This window comes from Garra rufa, chromosome 25 (assembly GCF_049309525.1).
Source record: "Garra rufa chromosome 25, GarRuf1.0, whole genome shotgun sequence".
In the NCBI taxonomy this organism is placed as follows: domain Eukaryota; kingdom Metazoa; phylum Chordata; class Actinopteri; order Cypriniformes; family Cyprinidae; genus Garra; species Garra rufa.
In genome coordinates, this window is record NC_133385.1 from 26,020,825 (window position 1) to 26,034,763 (window position 13,939).

The 13,939-nt window shown below is 38.7% G+C and overlaps 2 protein-coding genes across 2 annotated transcripts; both read left to right on the forward strand.

The window, feature by feature from the left end:
* Nucleotides 1-4,394: 4,394 nt before the first annotated feature.
* LOC141302043 (beta-1,3-galactosyl-O-glycosyl-glycoprotein beta-1,6-N-acetylglucosaminyltransferase 3-like) lies at nucleotides 4,395-5,687 on the forward strand. The gene has a single exon (XM_073832240.1). It carries the CDS (start codon nucleotides 4,395-4,397, stop codon nucleotides 5,685-5,687), a length of 1,293 nt encoding a protein of 430 aa, XP_073688341.1.
* A 5,715-nt stretch (nucleotides 5,688-11,402) lies between these two features.
* Nucleotides 11,403-12,785, forward strand: LOC141301935 (beta-1,3-galactosyl-O-glycosyl-glycoprotein beta-1,6-N-acetylglucosaminyltransferase 3-like). Its single transcript, XM_073832138.1, has one exon. It carries the CDS (start codon nucleotides 11,403-11,405, stop codon nucleotides 12,687-12,689), a length of 1,287 nt encoding a protein of 428 aa, XP_073688239.1. The 3' UTR covers nucleotides 12,690-12,785.
* The last annotated feature ends 1,154 nt before the right edge of the window (nucleotides 12,786-13,939 follow it).

The following is a 13,939-nucleotide window of genomic DNA, read 5'->3' on the forward strand; positions in this document are numbered from 1 at the left end:
TGAAAATCTGGAATCTGAGGGTGCAAAAAAATCTAAATACTGAGAAGTTTTGAAGTTTGAAGTTGTCCACATGAAGTTCTTAGCAATGCATATTACTAATCAAAAATTAAGTTCTGATATATTTAAGGTACAAAACTTACAAAATAACTTTATATTATAATTTTAATTAATATCCTAATGATTTTTGACATAAAAGAAAAAATCTATAATTTTGACCTATACAATGTAATTTTGGCAATTGCTAAAATATAACCGTGCTACATAAGACAAACAATCCAAAATTTCTAATAAGTAATGGTAGTATTGCTGTCTGCGCATGAAATCAAAATGGACAATATTCTCTTCTCGGCACACATTACTTGTCTTGTGGTGAATAACTCACAGAAATAAAGATTGTCTTTGCTAACGTCAAATGTTTGTTTTACCTGGGTCAAGTCAAGTTTTATTTATAAAGTGTACATAAAAACAACAAATATTATACCAACGTATACTATACAATAAGGAAAAAATGCAATAACTAAGACAGGTAAATACATAAGAGATTACTGTGGACACAGCTTGAGATTAACATCTGTCTTACAGGAATACTCCACCCAAAAATGTAAATGTTATAATCATTTACTTACACACATGCTATTAGAGATTTATATGACTTTCTTTCTTCAGATGAACACATAGATAAATATATAAATCAGGGGTGTAGAACACGAAAACAAGTTGGGCTCAATACAACCTCTGTAAATCTTTCTTTACTGTGTCCTTAGTGAGAAAATAACTGGATAATTAGGTTTTAAAAAACCCTTGAAATTAAAGAAAAATAAACCCATGGCAGAAAGGCTACAGACCTGGTGACAGAAAGACAACAAAAAGACAAGCCTATAAACTTCATAAAAGTGACCAACAGTTTTATTCTTATTATTTCAAAAATTATATTACTTACTGACCATGATATTGGACAATCACACCCTCCAGGTAGGTGATACCAACATTGCAATTATGCATTAACAATCTATCACTTTGTTCAGCCCCTCCCCTTTGTTCTTGCCACAAGAGAGGCTAATTTGTACCTTACTTGCACAGGTTTCCTCATTTGGCAGTAGTTTCAGGAAAGTTATATTCTTAAAGAACTAAACATGAGACCTTTGGTGAACATAACTATGTTCATCCTCCTGATGAATTATCCAAGGCAAAGGACAAATTGTCCTTACAAGGATGAGCTGGTCTTAAATCACTCACTAAAGCCAGATGTCGGAGAACTACTAGCTTGTTCTGCTAATATCCAAGGATACTTGGATGGAGTGGAGAACAATGTTTTCAAGAAGCTCCCGACCTCTAAAAAAACATATTTATGGCCAGAAAACTGTGTGTGCGTTTTCTGGCCACAAACACTGATCATCTTGCAACAACTAAAGTCTGTCTACACTAGACAACAAAGTGACTGTTAAAAATAATTTGAACTTTGTGTCAGTACTTCATAAATAGAATAAGGCATCAGTTTACTGTCAGGGCTTAGTTGAGTCGCGCCGTGCCGCACCACATCCAGTGTAGACACTGTGTAGCAGTCCCTAATAATAAAACCAAAGGAACCATACAGGAGAAACCACAACACAACAACTAATTACAAATAACACCAGACCCCTAACATAGGGAAACGCAGGGCTTAAATAACAGTGTAATGAGAGAGAAACAGAAACAGGTGGGAACTGATCAACTAACTGGACAAACTAAAAACTAGGTCACTTGAAAGAAACAATGGAACAGAAGACAGACCAGATATATGACTGAACTCCCCACTCCCTGAAGGTACGTCCTTGCACAGTAGAAATGTCAAGCACATGAGGAAGAGAGGACAGGAGAGCTTTGGAGGTGGGCATAGAACAGATGGAGGCCAGGAAACCATGAGAGAAACTGGATGGAGCAACCAGGGTGAATCTGACGGGGAAAGGAGCCAGGGTTGTGCCAGGAGCCAAAGGGATGAGTGACAGAAACTGAGCCACTGCAGGAGAAGAACCAGGTGGAGCAGAGCAGACATGGAGCCAGGGTGACACTGCAGGACTCGAAGGCCATGGTGGAGCTGACAGTCAAGAGCGATTGAGGACAACAGTGGAGCCGTTAGGAAGGAGGAGCCAGACTGAGCCAGAGGGATGAAGGGACGAGGCAAAGCCAGATTAGGGGAAAGTCGTAGCGGAGGAAGGTTGATGACTGACCGAGGCAGAGTCGGAGGGAGCCGGGAGGAGCTAGTGGGATGACAGGCCATGGTGCAGACAAGGTAGCAAGGAGCCAAGGTAGAGCCAATGAGTCGAAGGGCCGAGGTGGAGTCTGGGATTCGGAGGCTGAAGGTGAAGCTGGAGACTGGAAGACCCAAGTTGAGGCTAAATGCCTAGATGACCCTGACTGAGAGTGAGCTGAGGGGCTGGCAGGAACCACTGGCTGGCTTTAGGAGAGGAGGCGGGAGAGGGAGGCTAGGAGGAAACACTGAAGAACATGTGTTTCGCTGAACCAGTGTAGACTCAGGAGATGTAGGAGTCTCAGGAGAGCTGGCAGGAACCAGCAGAGATTCAGGGCAGGGTGAAACCAGCAGAGGTGACGTAGGAGAGCTGGACGAAACAAACTGAGATGGGTTGATGGAAAATATTTAAATATTAAATCAGAGGCCAGTTGCAGCTCACCCTCAGTGGATGGGATTGTAATGTCCTCTGTTAGGCAAATGGCAAATCTGCTATTCACCAGCACTCACTCCACAAATGTGGCAAAGTTATATCAGGGACAAAGTTATATCGCCTTGGACCAGATAGTGAGTTTAGCACGGCAAATCCAACAAGTATCTGGTGTGATCCTCCAGAGATCCTGCTCCAGGCAGAGAAGCTTCACAGTTGGCAGGTCCATGGAGGGGGAAAGAAAAAGGGAAAAAAGCTGCAAAAAAACTTCTAGGTCCAGTATTCTGTAACGTGTTGTGCAGAAAAGCACATAAAATTGTCAAACTCAGTTCGTGGAGAGCCACAGTCCTGCAGTGTTTAGCTCCAATATCTCCTAATTGAACACACCTGACCCAGTTAATTAGCTTTTTCAGGCTTATTTGAAAACTAGGGGCAGTTGTGGCCTAATGGTAAGAGAGTTGACTTAAATGGTAAGTTTTAAAAAAATCAGCCCCCTCACAGTTGACAAGAAGGGCAAAATTAGTTATATAGACCAAAACCACTTTTTGTACCAGGCTGTAAACATTTTTTTCTGCTGTAAAGTTTGGCATTTTAACATCGGGAGTCTATGGGATTGAGCGGCCAGTCGATGAATTGCAGTTTAAGTCATTTCCGTGTTAGTTTCAACAGAGAGAGCGGGAGGTTGCCGCTTGGTCACAGCTCTGTTGGGGCTGCGGTGTCACGTGACAAGCATGATGCGTCGCCATTGAAACAATAAGGTGATACGTTCTAAAATAACAGTTTCACTTTCGAATTTGATTGTGTGCAGCAGGGAGGGAAAGGGGGGAGAAAGCAAGCAGCAAGTGCCCCTCTTGGTGCTGGCCCTGATGTTTTCATCAGCTGTTTGGACTCTCTGGCACCTATTCAATACAGAAAATCTACTGGTGAGCAAATGATGTAATCTATAAATTTATAAAGAAACAAACTCATCTAAATCTTGGATGGCCTGAGGGTGATCACTGTCAGCAAATATTATTTCTGAACTATTATAGCATGTCTAGCTTTTTTGCATTAACATTAGAATCACTGTGTTTCTGTTGTTGTCTGACATGTTCGAAGTATTCATTATTATTTTTTGTGGACCACTGAAAACAACTTGAGTTCAATTAAAGCTCTAAAGGTGTTGCTTTGCTGTGTCTTTAGTGGAAAAATGGCATTAAACTTAACAGAACAAGTACAGCTCTACAAGGAACATTTCAGCTTTGCTATACTTCCACAGTTGTTTTCGTTTTTATAAGAGGCAGAAAATAGCTATCAAAAGACGCTATCAAAAGCTCAGAGTCTGTAGACTACAAGACCACTAGATAAGCTAGAATTTCAATAGGCTATAAAAACTGTTGGAGTTAAAGAATATTAAACCCATATCAGATTACAGATCTGGGAACCAGATAAGACAATGAGCTTCGTTAAAGCAAATGCGCAAATTTTTTTTTCCACAACATCTTTGGTGTCCAAAAACTGTATAATTTGTTAATGATACAGTATTACTTGCTTACTATAATACTTTATAATCACATCTTCCAGGTAAGTGGTATCAACACCACAGTCCATTTATTTACTGCCTTTTCAGAGGTCTGCTCTTCCTTTTTGAATAAGATTTACTATCTTGCCACATGAGAGGCTGATTAATAACTGACTTTCACAGGTTTACTCTCTTGGCAGTTGTTTCTGAAAAGTTAAAAGCTTAAAGACCTGAAAATGAAGCTTAAAAATCAGAGGATTCTGAAAATTATCTTCATCCTATCAGTGTTCCTGTTCTTGCTGAACTGTCCAGGACGAAGGAAAAACTGTCCTCAAAAGGTAGAACTTGACTTAAATTACTTACTAAAGCAAGATGTTGGGGAACTGCAAGCTTGTTCTGCCATTATCCACGGAGACATGGATGGAGTGGACAAGGAGGTTTTCAGGAAGCTTCTTGCCTCTAAAAAAAGGAAGTCCCTGCTATCAGAGTCATTCTACCTTAATGCAACTATGGATTGTCAAGCCTACATCCGAGACAGAGGGTTTCTGACGGTTTCTCTCAGTGAAGAGGAAAAAGATTTCCCCATTGCTTACTCCATGGTGATCCACGAGAAGATTGAGATGTTTGAAAGGCTCCTGAGAGCCATTTACACTCCTCAGAATGTGTACTGTGTTCATATGGACCAAAAGTCCCCTGATATCTTTAAACAAGCAGTAAAAGCCATCACGTCCTGCTTGAATAACGTGTTTGTGGCCAGCAAACTGGAGAGCGTGATCTACACCTCCTGGTCTCGAGTTCAAGCGGACATCAACTGCATGAAGGATCTGCTCAAGTCACCTGTTCAGTGGAGGTATCTGCTCAACACCTGTGGCGCTGATTTCCCCATTAAAACCAATGCAGAAATAGTTCAGTCTCTCAAATACCTGAATGAAAAGAACAGTTTGGAGTCTCAAACTGTACAGTCCAAAAAGGGCCGCTGGCAGTATCATCACAATGTCACAGACGTTGTGAAGACGACCAATGTTAAGAAGTCACCTCCACCAATAAAGACACCCATGTTCTCAGGAAATGCTTACTTCGTGGTTTCAAGAAAGTTTGTGGAGCACATCTTCAAAAGCAAAGAGATTCAGAACTTCATGGAATGGGAGAAAGACACCTACAGTCCAGATGAGCACATGTGGGCTACGTTACAGCGGATGCCTTCAGTTCCAGGATCCAATCCTCCAAATGACAAGTATGAGCAATCTGACATGAACGCAATTGCTCGGCTGGTGAAGTGGAGCTACCATGAAGGAGATCTAAAGAATGGGGCTTCCTACCCACCATGCACTGGGATACACAGACGGGCAGTGTGTGTCTATGGAGCTGGGGACTTGAAATGGATTGTGAGGCAACACCATCTTTTGGCAAACAAGTTTGATCCAGAAGTAGACGATGTAACAATCAAATGCATGGAAGCCTTTTTAAGGTACAAAGCTATTTATGGCCGATCATTACTAACAGTTCAAAAATCAGACATTGTTTTATGATGTTTTTAATAATAAGTTCAATCTGTCTGTATATTTTTGCAAATATTATAGGAATCTTGTAACGCTCATGGCTGTACAGTAAATGTAACAGAGAGTATAATATAAACATTTACATATCCAAAGATGGTCATAATATTAATAGGATGGTGCAAACTGTGTGTTTTTTTTTTGTAGACCAATAACTACTTGCATGATCAGTGTGTAATGTTGTGCTTTATAATATATTTAAAAAATGAACATTTATGTAAATACACCATGTATTTATGAAAATAAAAACAGAATATGATTTGCTGGTTAAAGTGCGCTCAAGATTATTTTAATTTTATTTACATTTTAGAAATTTTATTCAAATCTTGTGTATCCAATCAAGTATCTTTATGCAAATGTAAATGCCTGCCTAATATTCAGAATATATAACTCGCAATTCTGACTTTTTTCCCCCTTCTGAACTAAAAAAAAAAAAAGAAAATCTAAACTGTGAGATAAAGTAGCAATTACCTTTTATTCCATGGTAATGGGCTTCCATACTTTTGATTTTCAGGGGGAATAATAATATTTATTGTCCATTTATTTACTGAAAGATTGAACATTTATGTATGCATCCCTTGATAATCTGAGTCTGTGGGGCAAAAATAATGTTTATGTTTTTGGGATTATACACTGCTAGATTTAATTTCTTACACATCTATTTTCTCTTAATTATTACTACAATAATATAACGTTAAATAACGCAACATACATTTGGTAATTTATGACCTTTGAACAGCTACTGTTCAAAAGTTTGGGGTCGGGAAGATTTTAAAAAAAGTATTTTATGCTGAACAAGGCTGCATTTATTTGATGAAAAAAATAAGAAAAGAAGCAATATTATGAAATATTATTACAATTTAAATAAACCATTTTCTATTTTATTATATTTTAAAATGAAATTTATTCATGTGATGTCAAAGCTGAATTTTCAGCATCATTACTCCAGTCTGTCATATGATCCTTCAGAATTTATTGTAATATGCTGATTTGTTGCTCAATAAATATTTCTGATTATTATCAATGTTGAAAACAGTGGTGCTGATGTATTGTTTTAGTTTATTTATTTATTATTTTTCTTAAAGAAACTATAAAACACTTTTCATGTTTCTCTTATTACTAGAAAGTTCAAAGAAACAGCATTTATTTGAAACAGAAATCTTTATCTTTACATTATTTGTTACTATTAGTTCACTACATTAGTAAACAAACTAACAATAAAAAATACAGTACAGTACAGTAATTAGTCTTAATGTTGATTCCAACATTTATTAATACATTATTAAAATCTAAATTTGCATCTATATATTTACTTAATGGACCTGAGCTAACAAACTAACAATGAACAGTTGCATTTGCATCAACTAACAAAGATTTGTTAACAAAGATTAATAAATACCGTAACAATGTATTGCCCATTGTTAGTTAATGCATTAAATATAGTTTAAAAATGGAACCTTATTGTAAAGTGTTAATCAATAAATCTTACTGACCCCAAAATGCATGTGACATTTTGTGGAGTGTCCAGCAGACACGTTTAAAGGCTTCACAGCTTCTGTATGACCTGTCACGGCCCTGAAGTGAGAGACTGTGACCGATGGAGTGGCTGGGGTCGGCCAGTTTACAGGAAGTGCTTGTAAGTACAGGAAGAAGAGGTTATATAGATGGGTTCCATTCGAAACAGGCCTTGCAAGGGTTGATCAACGAAGCTGAGCACTCGTTTTGCGATTCAGGTGCAGAACCTGGCTTCAAAAAACAGATGCATGAGTGCTGCCAGCATTGCTTTAAAGGTTGCAGAAGTAGAAGGTCAGCTTGTCAGTGCTCAGACCGTACGCCGCACACTGCAACAAGTCGGTTTGCAGAGGCGTCGCCCCAGAAGGAAGCCTCATCTGAAGCTGGCTCACAAGAAAGCTCGCAAACAGTTTGCTGAAGACAACCTGTCCAAGAGCATGAATTACTGGAACCATGTCCTGTGGTCTGATGAGACAATAAGATAAACTTGTTTGGCTCAGATGGTGTCCAGCATGTGTGGCGATGCCCTGGTAAGGAGTACCAAGAAAATTGTGTCTTGCATGGTGGTGGTAGCATCATGGTCTGGAGCTGCATGAGTGCTGCTGGTACTGGGGAGCTGCAGTTCATTGAGGGAAACATGGATCCCATTATGTACTATACATTCTGAAGCAGAACACGATGCCTTCCCTCCAGAAACTAGGAAGAACAGCCAACATGATTACAACCCCAAACACACCACCAAGATGACAACTGCCTTGCTGAGGAAGCTGAAGGTGAAGGTGATGGGGTGGCCAAGTATGTCTCCAGACTGAACCCTATTAACCTTTTCACACGTGAGTTTAAAATATTCTATCAAACCCCAAAGAGTGAGTTTTTTTAGGCGACCGTTATTTTAGAATGTTTAGCATTACTGTTTCCATGGCGACGCGTCATGTGACACACCGCAGCCCCAAACAGCACTGTAAGGGGCCGTTCACATGAAGCGTCTTTTGCGCGCGCAAGTTCGTTATTTCAAATGGAGACGCGCGGCTTGCGCGCGCATATTGGAAGCGACGCGGTCGCGACGCGCACGCGGTGCGACGCGCTCGTTTTTTCCAGGCGCGTCTGCGCCGCATCGATTTAAAAACATCTCAACTTTCAGAATGTCGCAAGCGCACCGCAGGTCATGTGACATGAACTAACCAATCAGCTTCCTCACGTTTTTCCGTTACATTGAAACCTCAGCAGAAACATGGAGGAGCAGCTCATCATTGTGGTCCAGGGATTTCTTGAACTTTATGATTTGTCAAGCCCCCATTATTTTGACGCTAATAGAAGAAACAATGCATGGAGACGCATAGGCTTGGAGCTAGAGCGCAGCTGATGGTTGCTTAGAAACGGCAGACGCTTCCGGAGCGCAAGCGCCCGAGCGCTTTGTTGATAAGGAAGAAAGCGGCGCACATAGCGTTTTCCACGCGTTTTAGGCGCGACATGTGAACGGCCCCTTAGACACATGGATCGCTTTTATTTCGTTTTTCGTTTTTTATTTTTAATATTCACAAGCATGCTCACTATATTATGAAATATCTGATATTCCGATTTCGAAATATGTGCAAGTAAATGTATTTAAAAGTTCAAACACTTTTATAATGACCGCGTTAGTTGATCTATACCGGGTGATGGGCGCCGCCATGTTTGTTCGCGCTGAATCCGAGCTGTGGGATTAAACAACACGCAAATTCATCCTCTTCTCCCGAAAGACATTAAAGTAAGTCTCTGGTGAGCTGGGAGAAGAGGAGAGTTAACTTTATAGTTACCTACATAATCTGTATATGATATCAATAAAATATGTTGTCAGAATATATTTGTAGGATCTTTATTGCCACTTCCATAGACATCAGTGTGTATTTTACAAACTATAAATGTAGGGTTTTGCTAGTACTTATGTGTATTTAAATGTCTGAAACCTAAAATAAGCATTATATGGTTGAAAACACTGAATAGTTGTGATAATATGACAAGCACTCAGCGCATCCGATCTGGCTCAGAGCCAGCCAAAGCGCCAAAACCGATTTGAATTCAGCAGCTGATGACGTGATGCGGCGAACGTTCGAATCACACGGGTGTGATCGTACGCTTCAGGGACCAGCCAAGACAAATCACACGGGTGTGATCGTACGCTTCAGGGACCAGCCAAGACAAATCACACGGGTGTGATCGTACGTGCTAAAGGGTTAAGCACCTGTGGGACAACCTCGAGCGTAAGGTGGAGAAGCACCATGTGTCTAACGTCCAGCAGCTCCGTGAGGAGTGGAAGAGGATCCCAGCAACAACCTGTGCAGCTCTGGTCAATTCCATGCCCAGGATGATTAAGGCAGTGCCAGATAACAATGGTGCTAACACAATATATTGACAATTTGGGCAAGTTCACTTAGGGTGTACTCACTTTTGTTGCCAGCTATTTTGACAATAATGGCTGTATGTTGAGTAATTTTCAGGGGACAATAAATCTATACTGCTATACAAGCTGCACATTGACTACTCTAAAATATATCCAAGTTTCATTTCTATAGTATTGTTCCTTGAGAAGATACTAAAATGGTTGCTGAAATGTGAGGGGTGTACTCACTTTTGTGACATACTGAATGTATATATATTGATTGGAAGTTTTTAACATTTTATTTCAACGCTCCAAAATTATTATGGATTAATTTTATATTTAATGCTACATTTTGGAAATCATCCACTTTTGTCATTTTTATTGTTTTATAGCAGGTGAACACTATAACTATTTTTTTTTTCTAACTCCGAAAGGGGAAGGTTACTGTGATAGCTTCTGCCCACTGCTAACAGTAACATATCCACCTTTTTCTTCCCGTAAGGGTGTTTGTAAATTTTATAGGTCCCATTTTTACATTTTATAGGTCTTGCTTCCAATCTCATCCATGTCCAGCTATTTTTAGCTTTACAAAACAGCTTGTTTTGCTGCTTGACTTTGCAAACTGGTATGTCTTATATTATTTGAATGTATTATTATAATTATGAACACACTGGTTGTAGTGCAAACAGCATTATCGTTTACTGCACTTTGTTATTCTTATTATTTCTCGAAGTAAGACTATCAAAGTTCCTTTTTTAATGAGTTCCTGCTTCAAAAGGATTTGCTAAATAAATAAGGTAAGTGGCTACTTAATCCGCACACCTTTGTTTGCATTCTCTGAAACTCTATCTTGCCATCTTTTTTCTTGAATACATGTTAGAGCAAAAGACTGTGTGAAAATCTCCCTGTTCACTCATTCACAGAAAATAATATATTGATTTAACTTTTGTAAGACATGTTTTGTGTTAGGAAGGCTGTATGCGAGGGAGTGACAATAGCCATGAATATTTAGTGATTTAGAGATTAGTGCTTCTGGTATATGACAATAACACTGATGTCTTTACAGCTGTCTCTCTAACAGCTCAACAGAACTGCTTCAACATTAGTTTCACTATGTTTCTGTTAGCACTGAAGATTACCAAAGCATTAATTATTAGTTTTGTGTTTTAAAGCAGGGGTGTAAACCAACTAAGATTCACTTCAGGCTCTAAAGGTCTTGCTTTGCTGTGTCTTTGGCGGAATTAAACATGTAACTTAACAGAAAAAAGTACAGTTCTACAAGAAACATTTTAGTTTTGTTATACTTCCACAATTGTATTGCCTTCTGATAAGAGACACCAAAATGCAAACATGACAACTGTTTAATAATCACCAGAAGCATTTTCCTTTAGAACCTCCTATAGCTTGTGCAATATTAAACCATTGCTTTTACTGCTTGACTATTATAATAAAAGCTCAGAATTGCTCAGAGTCTGTAGATTACAGGATCACTAGATAAAATGGAATTGTAATAGGCTATTAAAACAGTTTGAGTTAAAGAACATAAAACCCATATCAGATTACAGGTCTGGTAACCACATCTGGCAATCATCCAACAACCAACTTTTTTAGAGTGTAGGATGTGATACGCACTACTTTTTGTTACTTTAAATCATCGCCATCATCCATAAAATCATCATTTCAGGTAAGTGACATCAGCACCGCCATTGTGGAGCTAAGCCCTTCCTGTTTGTACAAGCTTTATTATCTTGCCACATGAGAGGCTGATTAAAAACTGGCAGCTGTTTCTGGAAAGTTATAATCTTGAAGACCTGAAAATGAGGCTTGAAATTCAAAGAATTTTGCCAATTATTTCCATCCTATCAGTGTCCCTTTTCTGGCTGAGTTATCCAGGACGAAGGACAAACTGCTCTCATAAGGAAGCGCTGGACTTGAAACACTTAGTAAAGCAAGACGTTGGAGAACTACAAGCTTGTTCTGCTATTATCCACGGAGACATGGATGGAGTGGACAAGGATGCTTTCAGGAAGCTCCTGACCTCTAAAAAAAGAAAATCCCTGCTATCAGAGTCATTCTACCTCAACGCAACCAAGGATTGTCAAGCCTACATTCGAGACAGAGGGTTTCTGACGGTTTCTCTCAGTAAAGAGGAAAAAGATTTCCCCATTGCTTACTCCATGGTGATCCATGAGAAGATTGAGATGTTTGAAAGGCTCCTGAGAGCCATTTACACTCCTCACAATGTGTACTGTGTTCATATGGACCAGAAGTCTCCTGAGATCTTTAAACAAGCAGTGAGAGCCATCACATCCTGCCTGACCAATGTGTTTGTGGCCAGCAAACTGGAGAGTGTGATCTACGCCTCCTGGTCTCGAGTTCAAGCGGACATCAACTGCATGAAGGATCTGCTCAAGTCACCTGTTCATTGGAAGTATCTGCTCAACACCTGTGGCACTGATTTCCCCATTAAAACCAATGCAGAAATAGTTCAGTCTCTAAAATACCTGAACGGAAAGAACAACATGGAGTCTGAGACCGTACAGGCCAAAAACCGGCGCTGGCAGTATCACCACAACATTACGAATGTTATAAAGACGACCAATGTTAAGAAGTCCCCTCCACCAATAAAGACCCCCATGTTCTCAGGAAATGCTTACTTTGTGGTTTCAAGAAAGTTTGTGGAGCACATCTTCAAAAGCAAAGAGATTCAGAACTTCATGGAATGGGAGAAAGACACCTACAGTCCAGATGAGCACATGTGGGCTACGTTACAGCGGATGCCTTCGGTACCGGGATCCAATCCTCCAAATGCCAAGTATGAGCAATCGGACATGAACGCAATTGCTCGGCTGGTGAAGTGGAGCTACCATGAAGGAGATCTAAAGAATGGGGCTCCCTACCCACCATGCACTGGGATACACAGACGGGCAGTGTGTGTCTATGGAGCTGGGGACTTGAAATGGATTGTGAAGCAACATCATCTTTTTGCAAACAAGTTTGATCCAGAAGTAGACGATGTAGCAATTAAATGCATGGAAGCCTTTTTAAGGTACAAAGCTATTTATGGTCGATCATTACTAACCGTTTTAGACACTGTTTTATGATGTTTTTAATAACAGGTACTTTATCTATTTGTACATTTTATTAATATAAATATAGTAAATGTAATACAACATATAATAAACATTTTTATATTCTCACTTGGTCATATTATTAATAGGGCGATTCAAACGATCACATTAAAACTTTTTAAAATTTACCATTTTAGTTTTTTAGTTTTTTTTATAAAAATAAGAAGCTCTCTTTGTTAGGGCTCCTAGTTCCGACACATTCTACATTTAAAATTACATACTTTCCCAGACTTTGCAGAATTCTCTATAGATTTTTTAGACCCTTTTTACCAAATGGTTTTAAAATCCAAATGTTGACATGTATGTTACATTATGCTTATGTATACTGCCAAATATTAGCCAGAATATACAGAATATTGTCACTGCATACATTTTTACATACAGTTTTAATTTAATATCATCTCTGATTACATTTATTTAGAAAATATTGTGCTGTACTATAATTTTACTGAATAAAACTTTTATTATGATGTATTATAACTCTTAAGTAAAGCATTCATGCATATAACATTAAATTCACTGAAACTCGGAATTCTCTTCTTTTTTATAACAATCAATAAAGTTGAAAACTTTACATGAGAAAGGTCAGTGGCACAATAAACGAATCAAGCATGTTTTAATAGATTGTAAAGGATCTTAGAATTACCATCACTGTGTGGAAATGGCAACAATAAAATCCTTGTAACCTTTAAGTGTAGTAAATCAAGTAATCATTGGTAAAAGTTTGTGTTTGGTGAGATTTTAATCCTGTGAAATATAACAATTTAAAAATAACAGTTTTCTACTTTAAAATAATTAAAAATGGAATTTATTCCTGTGATTGCAAAGCTGAGAAGATTTATTGTAACATGTAAAAATGCAACACACAAACAAAAAACAGGATTTGATTTCTTGCAATATGTTATAAACACAAGATGTATAGTCATGGTGACCACTTTGGGAGAGAGTGCATGTGTCATTTAGATTACCTTATGCTATATATTTATGTTATGACTGTAAATGTAATGATATAGTCTAATGTGTAATGATGCTTTCTATGTCAAATGTTGAAAGAGAGAAAACGAGCATGGCTTGCAACTCCTTGAAGTTAAAATACTGTGCGTGAAATAATAAAATAATATGTAAAAATTATGTGCACTCTTATTATTATTATACAGACAAAATCCCACAGACTTCATCCTGTATGTAGTGTATGAGCGCCCATTTGTTTTCAGTGCAGCTTA